Raw genomic sequence first — 19,904 nt, 5'->3', positions numbered from 1 at the left:
TACGATTATATCAAAAGTACTTCTGTGTATGCACATTTTTTTCTTTGTAAATATTCACCCTTTCAATCTCTGCTTGGCCTCCAGAACTACCATAAAGTACAGAGGAAGAATGAGGATGATATGTAAGAATGTAAATGAAGTGTAGTCTTGTACAGTCTCAGGTCAACCATTCCTGAGATGTGTGGTTAATTGAAACCCAACCAACAAAGAACACTTGTATCCATGATCTAGTATTCAAATCTGTATAAAAGTATCTGCCTTTACTAGAAAAGTATTCATCCTAGTCTCTGCTAATTGTTCTCTATAAGACTTCTAATAAAATTCAATTAACATAGAAAATGTCAACATAATGTGTAAACTTTTGAGGGGAACGAGATAGTCTCATAATTCTTTGTGAATGTGCCTCACTAATCCTATGGAGGCTTCTTACAATAGCTGATAGTAGATAATGGTAGCTAGTTTTGTCTAATGAAGAAAACACCATCTTTTAAGCAGAAAACCATTATATTTACACTTAGGAGATATTAGTGTAAAACTAAACTTAGAATGTACTTCTTTCTCATGTTAAATTCTAATTATTCTTTTTACAAGAATATATTAATAAAACAAAAGGAGTTTAACCTGTACTATTCATTTTGTTTGATTTTTCTTAACTGACATCAGTTACCAGCTATTCTTTTGTGTTAATCGATTATGTTTGGATTTTAAAGCTAACCATTAAAATAATAACTGATGAAAATGATTCTATCAAGTGAAATATGGTGGCCAATTCCACTTATGGTAATTATTCTTATGACAACGTGTCGATCTTCATGGTGGAGTGATAACATCTCTGCCTTTCCTCTAAAAGGTTTGGGATTTAAATCCACGTAGCTTAATATCTCCAAATGCTACAAAATTCATTTCTTTTTATAAATAAAAAATAACTAAATAAAATAGGAAGAGAGTAATTGTAATTTGATTTTAGTCTGTAGTTTCTGCAGAAAAATAGAAAATTACTTACTTTTGCCATATCTGTAATAGTATTAGCATTGTCCATGAGTTTTCTTTGGTCCATCTTAACCTTCCGTAAGCTGAAATATTAAAAAAATGAATTTAAATTAAAAGTCTTTTATCAGTAAAAGAAAAGTAACTGAAGACTAAAATATCACAATAATATGGAATGCAAAGTTGGCAGGAGTCTATTACTCCCTACTTTATCGCAGAACCTGGACAGAGTCCCTTGCTGCTGGATCTTTCTAATCGGGCTTGTTTTTAAAAGGGTTATTTTTTTAATCTCGGATCTAATTTTTCAAGTTTTGTCTATTATTATTTTAGTGAATTTAAGACGGATTTAATTGCATTCCAATCCGTTGTTAAACCAGCGTTATCGAACCCATTTCATGGGCCGACCGCGGAAGGCTAGGCTTATAAAGCCTGTCCTCCCGACGTAATTCCCCTTCAGACCGTCCACTGAAGTCCTTTCGGTGCTAACTCTTTAATAGGCTAGCAGGAATACGCCACAACGGGGCACTAGCTATAAGGAGGGAGCAATGTGTCCCCTTTTCCGGAGGAGTCGCAATTGCTGGGTTATTTTATCTTACTGTAAGTTTAACTTACAGATGGTGATACCTATTCGCGATCGCGGTTTTGGGGCGGCGATTTTCTGGAAAGAAGTAAACAGTAATTATTCTTTCCACGTAATTTATTAACCTTCAGACACGCGTGTGTCTGAGAAGGGGTTGGGGGGACCGCGTGGCTGCAGTGAAGAAACCATTTGTTTTTGTGGTGGCTGTTGGCATCTGCAACAAAAGAAGTAGAACACCTACACGAGAAAAAAAAAAAAAAAAAAAAAAAAAAAAAAAAAAAAAAAATTTAATTTTTACTTTCCTTTCGACTGGCAGGATGAGACGGCACGACGCGTCGTTCCACATCCACGTTTCTCCCGTTTCTGAAACTAGAGAAACAGAACAAAACACACGCGAGAAAAAGAAAGAAAAAAAAAAAAAAAAAAAAAAAAAAAAAAAAAAAAAAAAAAACCGCGTTTTTTCCCCTTCTTTCTCCTTTCTTTCCTTTTTAGACCGCGTTTTTGTTTTGTGCGCGACTTACCGTATTTGAAGTCTTCAAACTATATAACTCGCGAAAAAAACTATTCACTCGCGACCCCGGAAACGCGTCTGACGCACTATTCCGTTTATGGCTCATGCGATATGGAGGCCCCTAAGCCTGGTTTGTCGATTTTCGGCTACCGCACCGCACCATCACGGTGGTTCGTCCAGTACGGCGTGAGGCCGCTTCCTTACAACTGTCGGAGTTGGGTCCTCTCTGCAGATGTCCCGAAGATGACTGTGTTCGGACACAGCCGCTCTCCCGAACAGTCTGCGCGCCTGCGCCACCCCCACCTCGGACACGGATTGAAATCTCGCATCAGATCGGAGAGTGGCGTTCCTGACGAACCACGGAGCTCCAAAGATCGTCCGCAACGCGATGTTTTGGACGGCCTCGATCTTCTTTTGAAGCGAGGAGCTCAACATTGCCCCCCATGCCGGGTAAGCATATGTTAGAATCGGCAGTACGTACAGCCGAAAAATGAGAAGCTTAGTTGCCAGTGGGTATGGGCTGGCACTGTTCAGCACTGGGTATAGTGAGGCTCTGGCGGCCTTAGCCCTCCGGGTCGCATAATTTACATGTTCGCCGAAGGTAAGCCGCCTGTCCAACACCACCCCCAGGTACTTAACTGTTTTCTCAAAAGGGATTTTCTCCCCTGAGATTTCCAGCTCTCTGGTCGGTTTTCTTGTCTTGCATGTGAACATCACGGCCACCGATTTTTCACCGTTGACCCTGATTCTCCACATGTCGAGCCACGGTTCCACTAAGTCCAGCTGCCTTTGGAGCCTCCGGACCGCGTAATCCACATTTGCGGATTCGTAGAAATATGCCGTGTCGTCTGCGTAAAGGGCCGTTTTGACCCCTTCCGACAGCGGCATATCGTTCACGTACAAAGTGTACAAGAACGGGGAAAGTACTGCTCCTTGGGGAACCCCAGCGGCTATTTCTCTGGTGGAGGAAATCGTTTCCCCTACGCGCACGACAAAATGTCGGTCTAGCAGATATGACCGCATCAGTCTGACATAGCGGTAGGGGATCGCCGTTCGCGCTAGCTTATAAAGCAGCCCGCTATGCCAAACTTTGTCAAAGGCCTTGGCCACATCCAGAAAAACGGCTGCAGTCACCCGTTTCCTGTTCAGGCCTCCGACAAGGTCGTCTATTATTTTTACCAGTTGGAGGGTGGTTGAGTGACCCTCCCTGAACCCAAATTGCTCGGGCCGCACTTCTCCCTCCATGTATCGCCTCAGTTTTTCAAGAAAAATCCTCTCGAACAACTTAGACAATACCGGTAACAGGGAGATTGGCCTATAATTCCGTGGGAAAAGTAAACTTTTCCCCGGTTTGGGTAAACATACGACTTTGGCCGTTTTCCAACAATTCGGGAAATATCCAACGTACAAAATGGACGTGAATATCACCGAAATTGCTGTAATCACGTCACAATAATAGATAAAGAGTAAATTATATTCTAGTATAGCAATTCAATCAGAAAAAAATTCTTCACCAATATAACTTTTAATAATCGACTTTTTTCCAAAAATGTATAAATAATCTGTTAATTGTTCTGTTTAGTTGAAAATAAAACACAAAGAAAAGTAAAGTAATTTAACCAATTAAAAAGTAAAATCTACTTTTTTTTATACACCTTGCAAATTCACATGGTTTATTTGACTTTATTTTTGAGGTTATAACCCCAAAACCAGGTTAAATTATAAAAAATGCATTAAAATAAATAAACAAATGGTATAGCTCAGCTGTCTTGTCTTCTGTGACCATGGTCATGTTGCTTACATACAGTATGGACTATAATGTTGCTGGATACATTCTGATAAAATATTTGAAACTAATGTCATTGAACTGTTCTTCACTTTATGATGTTGTCTGCTGATGGGTGTATCATAAAAGCTAACCAATTAGAAAAAAAATCTATTATTTAGAAGTTGTAGTTTTTTAAATTTCAAATTCATTTAAACATCTGTACATTTACTTTTAAAGCGTTATATCAGATTTTCAGATTTTTTTAGAGAAATGTATAGTTCTGATTATGTGTAATTAATTGATGAGGAATCGATTAATTATTTAATTAATTCAGGAGGAATTAATTATACACACAATGCAACTGCCGCATGACTGTGCACCACAGTTCTATAGACTGCATATGTTATGCGGCGTTGTGTCGTAAATTTAATCTACCCAGAAATATCCGTCATATCTTGTACAATAATAATGAAATTTTGAACCGGATGTTTCTGTTTTTGCATAGTACCAGGTTACTGCAAAAAATTTAATAATATCATATGTATTTTTATGCTAGAAGAGTTTTTGATAATTTTTAACCTTTACTTTCAATTTTGATTTTTTTGGTTCTATGTCTTTAATTTTATTATCCGAGAAGGGAGCCTTTTGCACAACCTATCAGAATTAGGTAAGTGTTATATAGTTTATTTATTCTATTATTTTAACTTTCATATTTTAAAGACTCCGTCTGCGATATTAGTTTTGAGTTTTATTTCACTTTTTTGACTTTTGTGTTAATAAATTTTTATTATATGATTTATATTAATTTTACACCTTATAAGTTTTATTATTTTAGAGTTATTTTACCCTTTTATTAATAAAATTCCAGGCGATGATAACGCTCCGGTGTTTTTTGTCTCCCCCTCAAAAAAAAAAAAAAAAAAAAAACTTTGATGAGAATGTGAGGCATTTTCATCAATTAATTACAGTAGCTAGAACTGGACTCTACTTCATTCTTCAACGATGAAGAAAGCTGTTAATTGATGAAAATCCATCATAACAAAAAAAAAAAAAGAAAAAAAAATGTTATTTGATTTTCACAAAATTTACTTAAAAAAATGTGTTCACCTCCTATTGTTACTTCTTATCTTTATGATCTCATCTCTCTATTATTTCTCTTTATCTTTATGTAGTTTATCTTTTTTTGTTGAATGTGTTAATCTTTTTCTTTGTATTGTACTTTTAAACTTTAGTATTCTGTTTCTACCATCTGAGGAAGTTACTGTGTACCGAAACTGCTGTTGTGATTTTTAAAATAAATTTTGTGAAAATCAACTAACATATTTTGTTTATTTTCTTTTTGTTAATTAATTAAGTAATGTGTGTATTAACAAAGGAACTCAATAAGCTATAACAACAACAACAATAACAACAGGAAATAATAACAGGAATAACATACAGGAAAGTTAAGGAAAATTTTAGGGTACATAAATTAAAATCTAATAATGTGTTAAATAAAGATGGTACACCAATATATAATACGAAAGGTAAAGTCGATAGATGGGTGGAATATATTAAATAGTTATATGGAGGAAATGAATTAGAAAATGGTGTTATAGAGGAAGAAGAGAAAGTTGAAGAGGATGAAATGGGAGAAACAATACTGAGATCTGAATTTAAGAGAGCATTAAAAGATTTAAGTGGCAGAAAGGCTCCTGGAATAGACGGAATACCTGTAGAATTACTGCGCAGTGCAGGTGAGGAAGCAATTGATAGATTATACAAACTGGCGTGTAATATTTATGAAAAAGGGGAATTTCCGTCAGACTTCAAAAAAAGGATTATAGTAATGATACCAAAGAAAGCAGGATCAGATGAGTGTGAAGAATACAGAACAATTAGTTTAACTAGTCATGCATCAAAAATCTTAACTAGAATTCTATACAGAAGAATTGAGAGGAGAGTGGAAGAAGTGTTAGGAGAAGACCAATTTGGTTTCAGGAAATGTATAGGGATAAGGGAAGCAATTTTAGGCCTCATATTAGTAGTAGAAGGAAGATTAAAGAAAAACAAACCAACATACTTGGCGTTTATAGACCTAGAAAAGGCACTCGATAACGTAGACTGGAATAAAATGTTCAGCATTTTAAAAAAGTTAGGGTTCAAATACAGAGATAGAAGAACAATTGCTAACATGTACAGGAACCAAACAGCAACAGTAACAATTGAAGAACATAAGAAAGAAGCCGTAATAAGAAATGGAGTCCGACAAGGATGTTCCCTATCTCCGTTACTTTTTAATCTTTACATAGAACTAGCAGTTAATGATGTTAAAGAACAATTTAGATTCAGAGTAACAGTACAAGGTGAAAAGATAAAGATGCTACGATTTGCTGATGATATAGTAATTCTAGCCGAGAGTAAAAAGGATTTAGAAGAAACAATGAACGGCATAGATGAAGTCCTACGCAACAACTATCGCATGAAAATAAACAAGAAGAAATCAAAAGTAATGAAATGTAGTAGAAATAACAAAGATGGACCACTGAATGTGAAAATAGGAGGAGAAAAGATTATGGAGGTAGAAGAATTTTGTTATTTGGGAAGTAGAATTACTAAAGATGGACGAAGCAGGAGCGATATAAAGTAACGAATAGCACAAGCTAAACGAGCCTTCAGAAAGAAATATAATTTGTTTACATCAAAAATTAATTTAAATGTCAGGAAAAGATTTTTGAAAGTGTATGTTTGGAGTGTCGCTTTATATGGAAGTGAAACTTGGACAATTGGAGTATCTGAGAAGAAAAGATTAGAAGCTTTTGAAATGTGGTGCTATAGGAGAATGTTAAAAATCAGATGGGTGGATAAAGTGACAAATGAAGAGGTATTGCGACAAATAGGTGAAGAAAGAAGCATTTGGAAAAATATAGTTAAAAGAAGAGACAGACTTATAGGCCACATACTAAGGCATCCTGGAATAGTCGCTTTAATATTGGAAGGACAGGTAGAAGGAAAAAATTGTGTAGGCAGGCCACGTTTGGAATATGTAAAACAAATTGTTAGGGATGTAGGATGTAGAGGGTATACTGAAATGAAACGACTAGCACTAGATAGGGAATCTTGGATAGCTACATCAAACCAGTCAAATAACCGAAGACAAAAAAAGAAAAAACAATAACAACAAACCTTATTTTATTATTAATAAAATGTCTGTATGTTAAATACATATTCAGAACCTTATTAATATAACCTATAAAAGAACTTTGTTTTACATGCATAAAAAGTATCTAAATAAAATATTGACTAATGTAAATAAATATTTACTAACAAAGTTAATAACTTAATCAGTTAGAAACATAAGAATTTTTCTATTGGAAATCAACCTTAAAATTATAACCCATGAATAACCACACAGATAAGTTGAAAAATGATCTGGCAGATGATATCTATCAACCTACAATTGATAATAAACACATTATCTAAGATGAAAGTGTAACATGTTTACAATACAGAAGCATTATCACTCCACCTACTCTACAAAAAAATTCTCTGCGTGAAGGCAAAAGATCAAAACATAAAGAAATTATATAAAATCCCATATTTTTATTACATAAATTCTTGTGATACAGGTTACAGAGTATTCTAATGATATTTTCATTAGAATTATCCAGTATAGTTTGTTTACTAAATCAATTCAAGATGGCCGCTGTAAAGAATGGAGGTATATAATATTGATTATGTCACTTTCAGAACGTTTTTATTAAAAATATTAAAAAAAAACATATTTCAATTGCTGTTCAAGAATTTTCTTTTTACATTTTCTAATTGTCAGTTTCAACTTTGCAGCCATGAAAGAGGAAATATTTTTACCAATAAAGATACTTTTTCACTGAACTATTTGTTTTTACAATGCAGTCATGTTCATTCATTTAATAGTGGGATTAAAAAGGAGTTGTGAAGTAAAAAAACTTCCATTAAAATGGGTAGGATGATTCAATCATCTGTAAGGAAAGAGTGATGTCATTTCAAAGTCTTTCAATAATGTCATATGGTTAGACATAGTATTTTGATAAGTATTGAGTTGAATAAGTTGATTAGTATTTTTAGTTGGATAAATTATTCTATGGTTGTATTGTAGTAACCTTTATTTTTATAAAGTAAATTTCCCTTTTTTAAGTATTATCAGTAATCAAAATATTTTATTAACATACTAACTCGCTGATTAAAAAACTAATGCCTTAATTTTTCTTATTTTAGAGAATTTTTTGCATAGTACAATTTTTCACAAAGGGTATGCACGATGTTTCAAATTCATTTCTAATACAGTCATTAAAAAAAATGAACATTTTGATTAAGATAATTATACTAATATTTTTTATAGAAACTTATAAATACTTACGCATAGATAGCAAGAAGGAACTTGCGCTGATGTGTGCGCACCCGGCCGGCATTAACTCTTTTTACAAGACGTGTGTGCTTATATATCAACCACGTTTCACGCAGAACATTCGCTGCTGCGTTTTTTAGCTAAAAATATTATTAAAATTAAAAAAATAAATAATATCTACAAAACAAATTTATATGCTGGTTCAGTTTCGTTATTTCAAAACTTAGCTGTATCAGTGTACAACTACTGCTACCTGTTTCTAAGTCTATATGACCATAAAACAAGCTATTAATAAGATTTAAAAAACGGTTTTCACAAAAAACATTTACTTTTTAGTGATATAGAAATAATCATAATTTCTATGTCAACCTCAATGATGTCATGCTTATTACTACGGTATGACATGAACTTTAACTACTGGTTTCACAAACTTTCAATAGTTTGGTTAAACATAAATTCTAAAACAAAAATATTAAATTAAAAAATTTTTAAAATCAATAGCCTTACAAAATATATTAAATAATATATCATAAAATAATGCTCTGGATATATTATGGAATAATACATTACTTATTAATTATTACAAGTAGTTCATTTCATAGTAAAAGAGTTGACAAAGTTGGTTATAGTTATATCTTAACTCAATTTCTCATCTTAAAATTTTCACAGAATATGAGGAAACAAACATTTTCAGACCGAGATTTAAAAAAAAAAAATGGAAAAACTATGCTGGAATTTATTTTTATAATTTAAGAACATATATTTGAAGATCTTTTTACCCATTATGCAGTTAATCATGTTTATAGAGAAGTAATTTTTGTTTCATTTTTGGCTTCTAGAATTTTGTTTTACTTAAAAACTGGTTGGTGAGATGAATAAAATGCTCTTAACATAATGTCATAAGTGTAGAGGCATTTGATATTTCAATTTTAAATCTTACAAACTGTTTCACTTACACACCATTTTTTACTGTCTTAAAAAAAGAAGAGATTAATAAATCTTTGTTTTATGAATAAAAATATCAGATCTGTCTGTTTCATTAGTCTAGTGTAAGAAGAAGCACAAAAGAAGTATCTTGGAAACAGAAGACAAAAAAAATAAAAATAAAAGAGCAAAATCTAAGATAATTTCAGCTAATTTCAAATCCTGAATAAATTAACTAGTGATTTAAGATAAATCTATTTAACGGTAATGTAATTTGAAAATACAAGTATCATTATTGGAAAGAGTTGTTGCCTCACCTTAGTTGAACACTAGCATAGAGACTGCTATAACAAATCTGTTTTGATTTCATTTCTAAAGGATATGACACTGAGTACCATGCAAGTAATCAGTTCCAAAACAAGCTGTACAGCCTAATTCTTAAAGTGCAGGAAAAGATAATGTATAACAGTAGCAAAACCAAAAGGTGGATCAAAATGCACAGGCTTCATTCAAAGTGAAAATAGTTATGAGTTCATTGAACTGGAGGTGTTGATTTGCCTTGAGGAGTAAGTTTTTCTTACAACTTATCAATTTACCACCTAAAAAAATGGTACAGACCATGCCAATGAATAAAAACTTTCAAAGAAGACAATCTTGATCTAACGTGGCAAGAATAAACATACAAAGCCTAGAGAAAGTACAAACTGGAGAAGCTGCAGGTCTTTATTGGAAAATCAGCCATTATAGAAGAAAAGCAAAACAAGATTTGATGTATGTGATTTCTAAAAAAAATACATTATGACCAAATAACATAATAATTTCAAAATATAGTCTTTATCTTAAGCTGAAAGGGTCTATAATCAAATTAATTTTAATAATGCAATCATAATTTACATTCTTATGTATAAAAAAATTCATTAATCACTGAAAATAAAATTACCATATTTAAAAGAAAAAAAAGAAAATCCCCAATCCAAAATCAATCCAAAATCAAAAAACTCTAAGCTGAGTACTTTTGGTAAGGTATCAGATAGATTATATCATGGTTAAGCAAAGATTTAGAAATCAACTCATTGACAGCAAAACTTACCCTGGAGCAGACACTGATAGCGACCATAATTTAGTGATAATGTAATGTAGATTGGGGTTTAAAAACCTGAAGAAAAGGTGTCAGATGAATCGGTGGAATTTAGAGAATCTTGAGGAAGAGGAGGTAAAGAAGATTTTGGAGGAGGACATTGCATGAGGTCTGAGTAAAGAAGATAAAGTAGAAAATGTAGAAGAAGAATGGGAGAATGTTAAAAAGGAAATTCTTAAATCAGCAGAAGCAAACTTAGGTGGAACAAAGAGAACTGGTAGAAAACCTTGGATTTCAGACAATATATTGCAGCTGATGGATGAACGTAGAAAATATAAGAATGCTAGTGGTGAAGAAAGTAAAAGGAACTATAGACAATTAAGAAATACTGTAAACAGGAAGTGCAAACTAGCAAAAGAAGAGTGGATTAAAGAAAAGTGTTCAGAAGTGGAAAGAGAAATGAACATTGGTAAAATAGATGGAACATACAGGAAAGTTAAGGAAACTTTTGGGGTACATAAATTAAAATCTAATAATGTGTTAAACAAAGATGGTACACCAATTTATAATACGAAAGGGCAAGTCTATAGGTGGGTAGAATATATTGAAGAGTTATACAAAAGAAACGAATTAGAAAATGGTGTTATGGAGGAAGAAGAGGAAGTTGAGGAGGATGAAATGGGAGAAACAATACTGAGATCTGAATTTAAGAGAGCATTAAAAGATTTAAATGGCAGAAAGGCTCCTGGAATAGACGGAATACCTGTAGAATTACTGTGCAGTGCAGGTGAGGAAGCAATTGATAGATTATACAAACTGGTGTGTAATATTTATGAAAAAGGGGAATTTCCGTCAGACTTCAAAAAAAGGATTATAGTCATGATACCAAAGGAAGCAAGAGCAAATAAATGTGAAGAATACACAACAATTAGCTTAACTAACCATGCATCAAAAATCTTAACTAGAAATCTGTACAGAAGAATTGAGAGGAGAGTGGAAGAAGTGTTGTTAGAAGACCAATTTGGTTTCAAAAAAGGTATAGGAACAAGGGGAGCAATTTTAGGTCTCAGATTAATAGTAGAAGGAAGATTAAAGAAAAACAAACCAATATACTTGGCATTTATAGAACTAGGAAAGGCATTCAATAATGTAAACTGGAATAAAATGGGTCATTAGGATGTGAGTGCCATGAATTCAATCCTTTTGAATAACACAAAATTTGGTAAAAAAACATATTGCTAAATTAAAATATAAGAAAATATCTAACATTCTGTTTGAGCAAATATTAACTTCTTAACCATTTTATATGAGTGCTATTAGCAAGACCTCCTTGCAATATAACTAAGTTAGAGGGAGATTAGGTTGAAGTCATGAAAATTCTTCTGAAAGCAAATTATACTTTAACAAAGCGAGAGAAATTTTTATAATTTTGTAAAGTAAGGAAAAATATGTACTTTTATATGTTTTTTAAAACAGTACTGTTTGATATACGAAAATTAATGATTTAGACAAATAATATTTTAGAAATTTTTAATTACCAATGTTTATAGTATTAGGAAATCAGTATGTATGAGAAAACAGTACTGAAATTATGAATGAAGATGTTCCAAACACTGAATATATCAGCTTTATTCTTTTAGGAAGAGGTAGTTTGGATCTCTGTTTTTAATTTCTTCAAATCAAATTGCATTTAAATTCGCAAATTTTGGTAAATTATTTACATCTGTAGATGCTTAATATTACCTTACTTTGTATTTAGAGCAAAAAAACTTCCAATTATGTAGACTGTGAAACAAGTGTTTTCAGACCCATATTTATATGAACTTTTTTCTTTACTTTGAATGTATTTTTATATAATACTTATTATTAATGGGACAATGTGTGTGTGCTGTACAGACACTTAATAATAAATTACAAAGTTACATATTCCTTAATGTGAGAGGAAATTATTTAAATCAATGGAAGCAAACATGGTATCATACAATTACAATTTTCTTGTATTATCAACAAAAACTATCTTAATTATACTTACGCGCTTGGTGAGTTGTGTATCCATCATAAAATTATGGACATGTTTTTCTGCTCGTGTTAGTTCCATCTTTTTGGATATAACTGCAACGAGAAGGGCAGTGCATCCTGCACCCTAATAATGTATGAAACAAATTAATTAAATTATTTTAATATTATTTACAGGTACACTAAGAAGATAAATATTACTTGAATATATTAGATTTCTATTTAATAACTACATATATAATCAAAATAATTAAAAATATATATGAATGCCAAAAATTGATGAAAAAAAAATATAAACAGAGATATAAAAAATACTGACAATTCAAAACATCATAATAAAAAAAATCATTAGAGTACCTATACAAAAAAGAGAGACTAATATAATTTCACGCTATTTAAAGGTGAAATAATTTTTAAATTATTAAACATATTATTTATCATTTACTTAATTTTTATCCAGTTTTAACTTTTTAATTATGTAATTCTAGAGTATGTTATTAAAATTATTCTGAAATTATCTAATTACTCTCATTTATACAATATAAGATTGATAAATATATTATATATATAAAAATTAGTACAATGTAAACATGCATAATCATCATCGGCAGTTTTGATCTGTAAAAACTCTGTGCAGTATCCAAGACATATATTTCGTCATGAGTGATGAAGTAGAGCCCAGTTCCTTTCCTATTTCAGAAGTACTTACTCTCAACTAATTGATGCATTAATCAGTTAAAGGTGTATTTTGCAGGATTACTATAGTTCTGACTTACATGTCAGCAATGTAAGCCAGGTGCAAAGCCAAAGCTTGTACTAATATAAACTAAGGTTAAATTTATGGCATTAGCTGTTAAAGTTGATTGTAAACCATGGTTATTAGATTTCTAATATAATTTATATGTACATAAATTAGTACTTAAATATTTATATGTAACATAAATTTAATGTAATTAATAGACTGTACTTAAGTAAAACTAAAAATCTAAGGTTTGATTGCATTTATAATTAACTGTATTATATGGTTGATGGCCATAGCAGTGGATGCCACTTAAAAATAAAATCTTAACAATAAGAAAAACAAATATTTTTTACAACTTACCACTGACAACCACATTACATCTGGAAAGAGTGTGGTACCAGGGTTTGAGGAAGTCGAAACTTTTTATGTAATTGTATAAAATGTACATGAATGAATCTATTGAACAATGGGTATGAGATCCTTACATCTATAATTAACATGAAAAAACTTTTAATTTTATGGATATAGTTTTTCCTAGTTACAAAATGTCCTTCAATTACAAAGTTGTAAATTTTACAGTGCATTATAAACATAACTAATTTTACTTCCAATTTAATTTAAGGAAGTCTAAGAGTGCAGTAATGAAGACTAAGGAAGACTGAAAAGAGTTGGATAAAATTGCTATTTGAAAACTTCAATTTTTTGAATAGAATAATTAATTAAAATGGTCTAGACAAGAAACTTGTGTTCCATAAGTTTTTGGTTTTAAAATAAAGTATACATAATATAAAACATTCATAAACAAAAAGTGCATATTCTCTTTTCCACCACAATAGTAGACTTTATCAGAATTAAACCTAGATTAATGAAAACAAGGCTACACAACTGAAAGAAAATAAAAACCTCCATGATAATGGTCAGTTAGAAAATACAAAAATAATTACCAACAATAGAAAATAAAAATTCAGTTACACAAAACATATGGTGGCAAATTTACCTTAATTAGGTAACATGATTATTTAATATTTAATTAATTAGATTATTTAAGTAACAGGAAGCCTGACTTTACCCACAGGAAGCCAAGGGAAGCCACTAGTTTGGCTTTTGTACATTCTCTTGGACAGGAAACATAGTCTGGATAGTTTCAAAGGCATAAAAGAGATTTTGCCACCTCACTAAGCTCCATTAAAGAAGCAACTGCTCTGCTGACTACAAGAAGGTGCCAGTGTGGTGCTAGGAAATCAGGGTGGAAGCCAACCCAATCCCCCATTGCACTCATCCAAGGAAGAAAGACTGAAGAGAATAAGGAGGAGAGAGGTGACAATCAATCTGCAGAAGGAGTACCTCTCATCTGGGTAATTTACTGTTCTGTCCAGGACCCAAACTGCAGACAATTAGATAATAGATACCAATGTTTTTTTTTCGTCATACAACAAAAATATCATTCCTCTATCAACTCAAATATGTATATACATTTATCAACTAAATAGCGCTGCATTAATTTTTTAAATGCTTTCCTTGCTTTGCATGAAAATCTATGGATTTTAATAATAAAAGAACTCCAGTATTTAGATGTGTTGAATGTTCACCTCAGTTTTCTGGTATACTTACGAATTATTTACGTTATAATTATACATTAAAGGGATCAATTTGAATTTTCAGTTGTTAAGAGTTTTAGACCAATTTTGGAAATGTAAGTTAAAAAACAAAATTGTGATTTCTTGAAAAATTGCCCACATGACTTGTTCAGACTATATTTAAAATGTAGTATATAATACATTTTTCAGAGACGAGAAGGTCAGTTGAAAAATCTTAAATGTTGCTTCTCAGAATTAAAGTCATCACTATATGTTGAAAAATGTTTTTCCAATAAATACTGAAGGGTGTATGTCTCAGTTGAAAGGTAGTTAACCAATAAAAAAAAAAACAACAGATTTTAAATTTACTACACAAATAATATGCATAGTAAGCGCAGACTATTAGAAGATCCAACACTAACTTTAATCTAAACTTCATTTACGTTTGATAACTGCATAATGGTAGTCAAGTGAAATGGAGTGCTTTATGATGGCCAATAACTATTATAAAAACATATTTCTACTCTATTGACATTTTGACAGTGATATTCTTGAAAGAAACTGAAAAGATATATCTTTTAATTGTTGGGTAATCTATGAATACAAATAAAAAAAATGATTTTTTAGATGTACTGATCAGCATCCAGAATAAATCATTTTTTTTAGATTCATAGCTCAAAGGCCATATATAAGTTACTTATGAAACATCATTTATTTTTGACAATTCAGAAATTCAAAACATTGCTGATCAATTTAATTTGTGCAAAACAATTTTTGTTTCCGTGATCTGTGAAATGTCAATTTCTGTTAAATAAATAATAGACTTAATGTCTTCTGTATAGATTTATGCAGAGAAACTTTACTAAATCACATAATTTATACTATTTATGTAATTACATCTTTACAATACATTTTTTTTTAAGTTGTCTGTCAAAACTGATTTAAAGAATAATAAAAAGAGTTAAAGAAAGTGAATTTTATCTAGTTAATTCAACTTTCAGATTATTAAAAAAATATATTTTTCTGAAAACAGATTTTGTTGAAATATTGTTAATACTGATCAAGTCCACTTTCTCTTTCAGGCAATTAAAATTTGTCAATTAATATCTTCACATTTTTGTAACAGTGGAATCTGAGTATCAGTGATGGCTTGCTTATTTTTGTACTAGTTTAGAATACAGTTTGGTGTCAAAGTTTTATTGTCCCTTATCTTAATCAGAAAAAAAACACAATAGCAGTGTTGATAACTTAATTGAAGCCAATCAGTCTGTGGCTGGATATTCTTTAGAATCACATTATAAACCTTTCAGGTAAAAACTTTCAGAGTTTAAAAACTTTTTCATCTTTAAATTGAATTAGCTTTTTTATAATATTAGATTATGTTAAGAAATGTGTTAGTAAATTTTTGCCAACTTACGATTGAAAGCACACTTAAACAAGCACAATCAAAAAGTAAAATAAGTCAAAAATAAAAAGTAAAACTAATACAGTAAAAATTGTTGATTAATTCGTTAGGACAAAATAGAAACTGTTTTCCAGCATGTAAAATTTAAAAATATTCCGATTAAAATATAATTTTTGAAACCAATAATCTCTTTTTTTTCAATTAAACCATTCCATTAGTCAAACTGACACTAGAAAACTTACTGATTACACTGATAAACATAATTTTTGTTTCCTAACATGCAATAAATGATTTTAATCTGTTTTTTGATGCTGAAAACGAATATAAACTCAGAATCTTTCTATTATCCAACATTTCTGAAAAATTTTTAAATTTTAATTAAAGGATATTTTCATTTTTCAATGTATAGTTAGCACTTATGGCTCCTATACTGTATTTTGTTAGCTCATTTTTTATTGTTTAACTTTGTTAACATAATTTTTAAGCTATAAATAAACAATACTAGGCAAAGAATTAAATCATATCATAGTTACATATTATGACATCATATCTAATACTGAAGAGTGAGCCTTCATGAACAAGATTAATCATGTCTGTGCAGGTCAAAACACATAGCTGAAAACACAGCTGTGCTGTTTGTATTAAGCACTGAATTAAAAACATTCACTGTAGGACTGAACGTTATTGAACAATTTAAAGTGCTAGAACATGAAAGTTGTCTTAACATTATTCATTCAAGAATTAAATGCAGTATCTTATTCAGTTTTAAAGATTATCTAAATTTGATTAATAATTACTGGATTTTCTATTTTGGAATTTAAATTCTGCATAGTAAACAGCATCACTATTAAAATAAAATAAAGATAATATGTGATCTTTCTATTCCATCAACATAACTGATTTTCCATACTGTTCAATTCCATTAATCATTAATGATTCAGTTAACGCTACCATTTAGTAAACTAGCCCAGGTTTATAACTGGGTTATAAACAGCTGTTTTTTTCCAAACAGTTTAGACCTGCAGGTATATTTGAATTCCCAACACATAAATACATTTTGTAAAGTATACAGGTTTATTATTTTTCAACTTAATATGAACAGGAATATATTTTTAAGATTTAACCTTAATTACCCTTCATAGTCTGTGAATACCGAAGAAAATTAGAAGTCTTTGAAATCAAGGTAAATGCACTGGTCAACATAAAATTTGAAACTGAAAAGGTAGTAGGTGTTCTATACAATATTTTATATATACTGAATCTGAATATGAAAATATGTATTCTGAGACAACCCACCACATAACGTTCTTAAGTTACAACCCCTTAAATTTATTTGTTCCATCCATCATTTGTGGAACAAACAAAACAAATAAGTTAGTATGTCTGTGTGGTTTGCTTATTCACATCCGATTTATATTGTCATGTATGCTGTAGATCTGTATGTGACATGTATAGTCATGTCAGTGAGTCAAGTAATGAGTAATTCAACGTGATGAAATTCTCTTTAGCATAAGTTCAGCTCATGGTATGACTTGCTGTGTTCTTTAGTTGTAGTGGTTTTATCATACACATATTATAAAAATTGTTTTATAAGAGATCCATAAATTTAGTGAAAGATTTTTATGACAGATCAACTTCTAGTATTATTTTATTGACATCAAAATTTGTTAAGTTGTGTGTGTTGTATTTTATTGCACACCATGGTGAAACAAGTTTAAGAAGTATTTAAAATACTTCATAATTATAATATTTTATGATAAAATATTAATTTTTGATTCGTAAATACTTCAAGAAGAATTTATAAATTAAAAACTTAATTATTTTTATAATTAGGCATTTTTGTAATATTTCAGTTTACTTTCATTCATTAAAACATATTGAATTTTACAATGAATAAAAACTGAGCTTGTAAAAATTCTCCAAATATTTTTGTTAAGTTTGCGGAGAATTCACCATGAAACATCAACGAAAACCAGTATTAAATCTGCTGAAAACTGCTTAAAAACATTATTTTGACTGTCCCTTGGGACACAAAGATAAATCCTGGGCTCCACATGTAGCATGCATCAAGTGCTACATTAAACTAACCCAGTAGTTAAAAGAAAAAAAAGAGTATTCAGCTCTTGGTGTACCTATGATTTGGTGAGAGCCTACTATCCATTATGATGACTTCTATTTTCGCTTAACAAATGTTACTGGTTTCAATACAAATAATAAAAGCATCACATACCCAAATGTTCATTCAGCTATGAGACTAGTACTTCATGTTGTTGATTTTCCAATTCTGATAGCTCCAATTTCTTGGAAAGAGACTTCTGATTCCCCAGAAGACTCAACCAATGAATCCTCACCTTTAATAGATGCTTATTACATTCCAGAAGAATCAAATACTGAACCTCACCTCATCACACAAGCAGAACTAAGCAACCTAACTCGTGACTTGTACATATTGAAACAACATGCAGAACTCCTAGGTTAATGTCTTAAAGAAAGAAATTTATTAAACAAGGATACTAAAATTTCAGTATATAGAAATTGAAACAAAAATTTTCTGAAATACTTTAGAAGAGATGGTTTAATTTGTTCCTGTCATGACGTTAGGGAGCTAATGTCTGAACTGGACATTGAATATGTTATTCATGATTGAGGTTTATTTATAGACTCATCAAAAAGAAGCTTAAAGGCAGTGTTGTTGCATAACTCGAATAAGTTTTCTTCTATACTGGTAGAACATGTGCTATAGGAATGGAAGAAACAAATTTTCATTTGTTTTTTCTTAAATTAATTACTTTCGACATACTTTCGTATGTCCAAAATATTAAAACCTATTTTAAAACCTAAGTATGATGAACACTTATGGCGAATCACTGCTGATCTGAAAATGATAGAACTTCTTCTCCAGAGTGGCTTTACAAAATATATGTGTTTTTTGTGTTTGTGGGATAGTCAGGCAACAGATAAATACTACACAGTTAAAGACTGGCCAAAAAGAAATCAGTTTAGGAAAGGAAAATGTTGTCAATATTCCCCTTGTTGAAGTAGAACATATTATTTTACCACCTCTACACATAAAGCTAGGCCTGGTGAAGAATTATGTGTAACATTACATAAAGATGGAGATGGCTTTAAATATTTAGCTGAGGGTTTTTCACAAATAAGTGAAGCCAAATTAAAAGAAATAGGAATATTCCTCAGGATACAAATAAGAAAATTAATTAGTGAAAATATATTTCAAAGCAAAAATAAAAAGAAAAGAAAAAGAAATAAAAGCTGAAAATCCTGATCAGTTTATAAATGAACTACAAAAATTTAGGCTGCAGAAAATTGAAAATTTTCATTTTTTACATTCTCATTTGGAATTTTTCCCTTTAAACATGGGTGACATCTGTGATGAACAAGGAGAAAGGTTCCACCAAGATATATTGCAGATGGAACAACGTTATCTAGATAGATGGGATGAATCTATGATGAATGACTGACTACTGCTGGATGATAAAAAGAGAAGACTTCACTGAACACAAAAGGAAAATAAGAAAAAAAAGAAATGAATTTAAATATAAATGTCTACAAAATAAAGTTAAGAATTTTAATTGTAATTATTATTTATTATCATTTTTGTATTCTATTATTTAATTAGTTTCTCAATATTTTAAAGGATCATAACTAAATATCTTAGGATGATGAAAAAAAAAGTGATTTCATTTTAAGATTCAGCAAAAAAAAATACATTCTAATTCTCCTACTTTTATCTCAGTACCGAATTATTATTATTATTTTTTTGTTAACCTGTGTAATTAGTACTAAAGCAATTATTATTTTTAAATGTTAAAATAATAAGTAAGGTTAATGTAACTTAGTTAATAAATTTAAGTTTGTTTTTTTAATTCAATTGAATTTAATTAAATCCTTTTTTTAATTATTTCTTTCCTAAGAAATTGAAGAAGTATATA

General features: G+C 30.6%; 1 protein-coding gene across 1 annotated transcript in view; it reads right to left on the bottom strand.

The window, feature by feature from the left end:
* SK (small conductance calcium-activated potassium channel) overlaps window positions 1-19,904 on the bottom strand; it is a 1,178,465-nt gene that overhangs the window by 13,611 nt on the left and 1,144,950 nt on the right. The window contains exons 11-13 of the mRNA XM_075354908.1: window positions 12,247-12,357; window positions 8,225-8,352; window positions 1,004-1,073 (exon numbers count right to left, since the gene is read on the bottom strand). Of these exons, the coding sequence (XP_075211023.1) occupies window positions 1,004-1,073; window positions 8,225-8,352; window positions 12,247-12,357 (309 nt within the window). The remainder of the gene's footprint in view (window positions 1-1,003; window positions 1,074-8,224; window positions 8,353-12,246; window positions 12,358-19,904) is intronic.

The sequence above is a fragment of the Lycorma delicatula genome, chromosome 1 (assembly GCF_047948215.1).
Source record: "Lycorma delicatula isolate Av1 chromosome 1, ASM4794821v1, whole genome shotgun sequence".
Classification (NCBI taxonomy): Eukaryota; Metazoa; Arthropoda; class Insecta; order Hemiptera; family Fulgoridae; genus Lycorma; species Lycorma delicatula.
The sequence above is the reverse complement of the archived record's forward strand: the minus strand, read 5'-3'. Positions and strand labels throughout refer to the sequence as shown.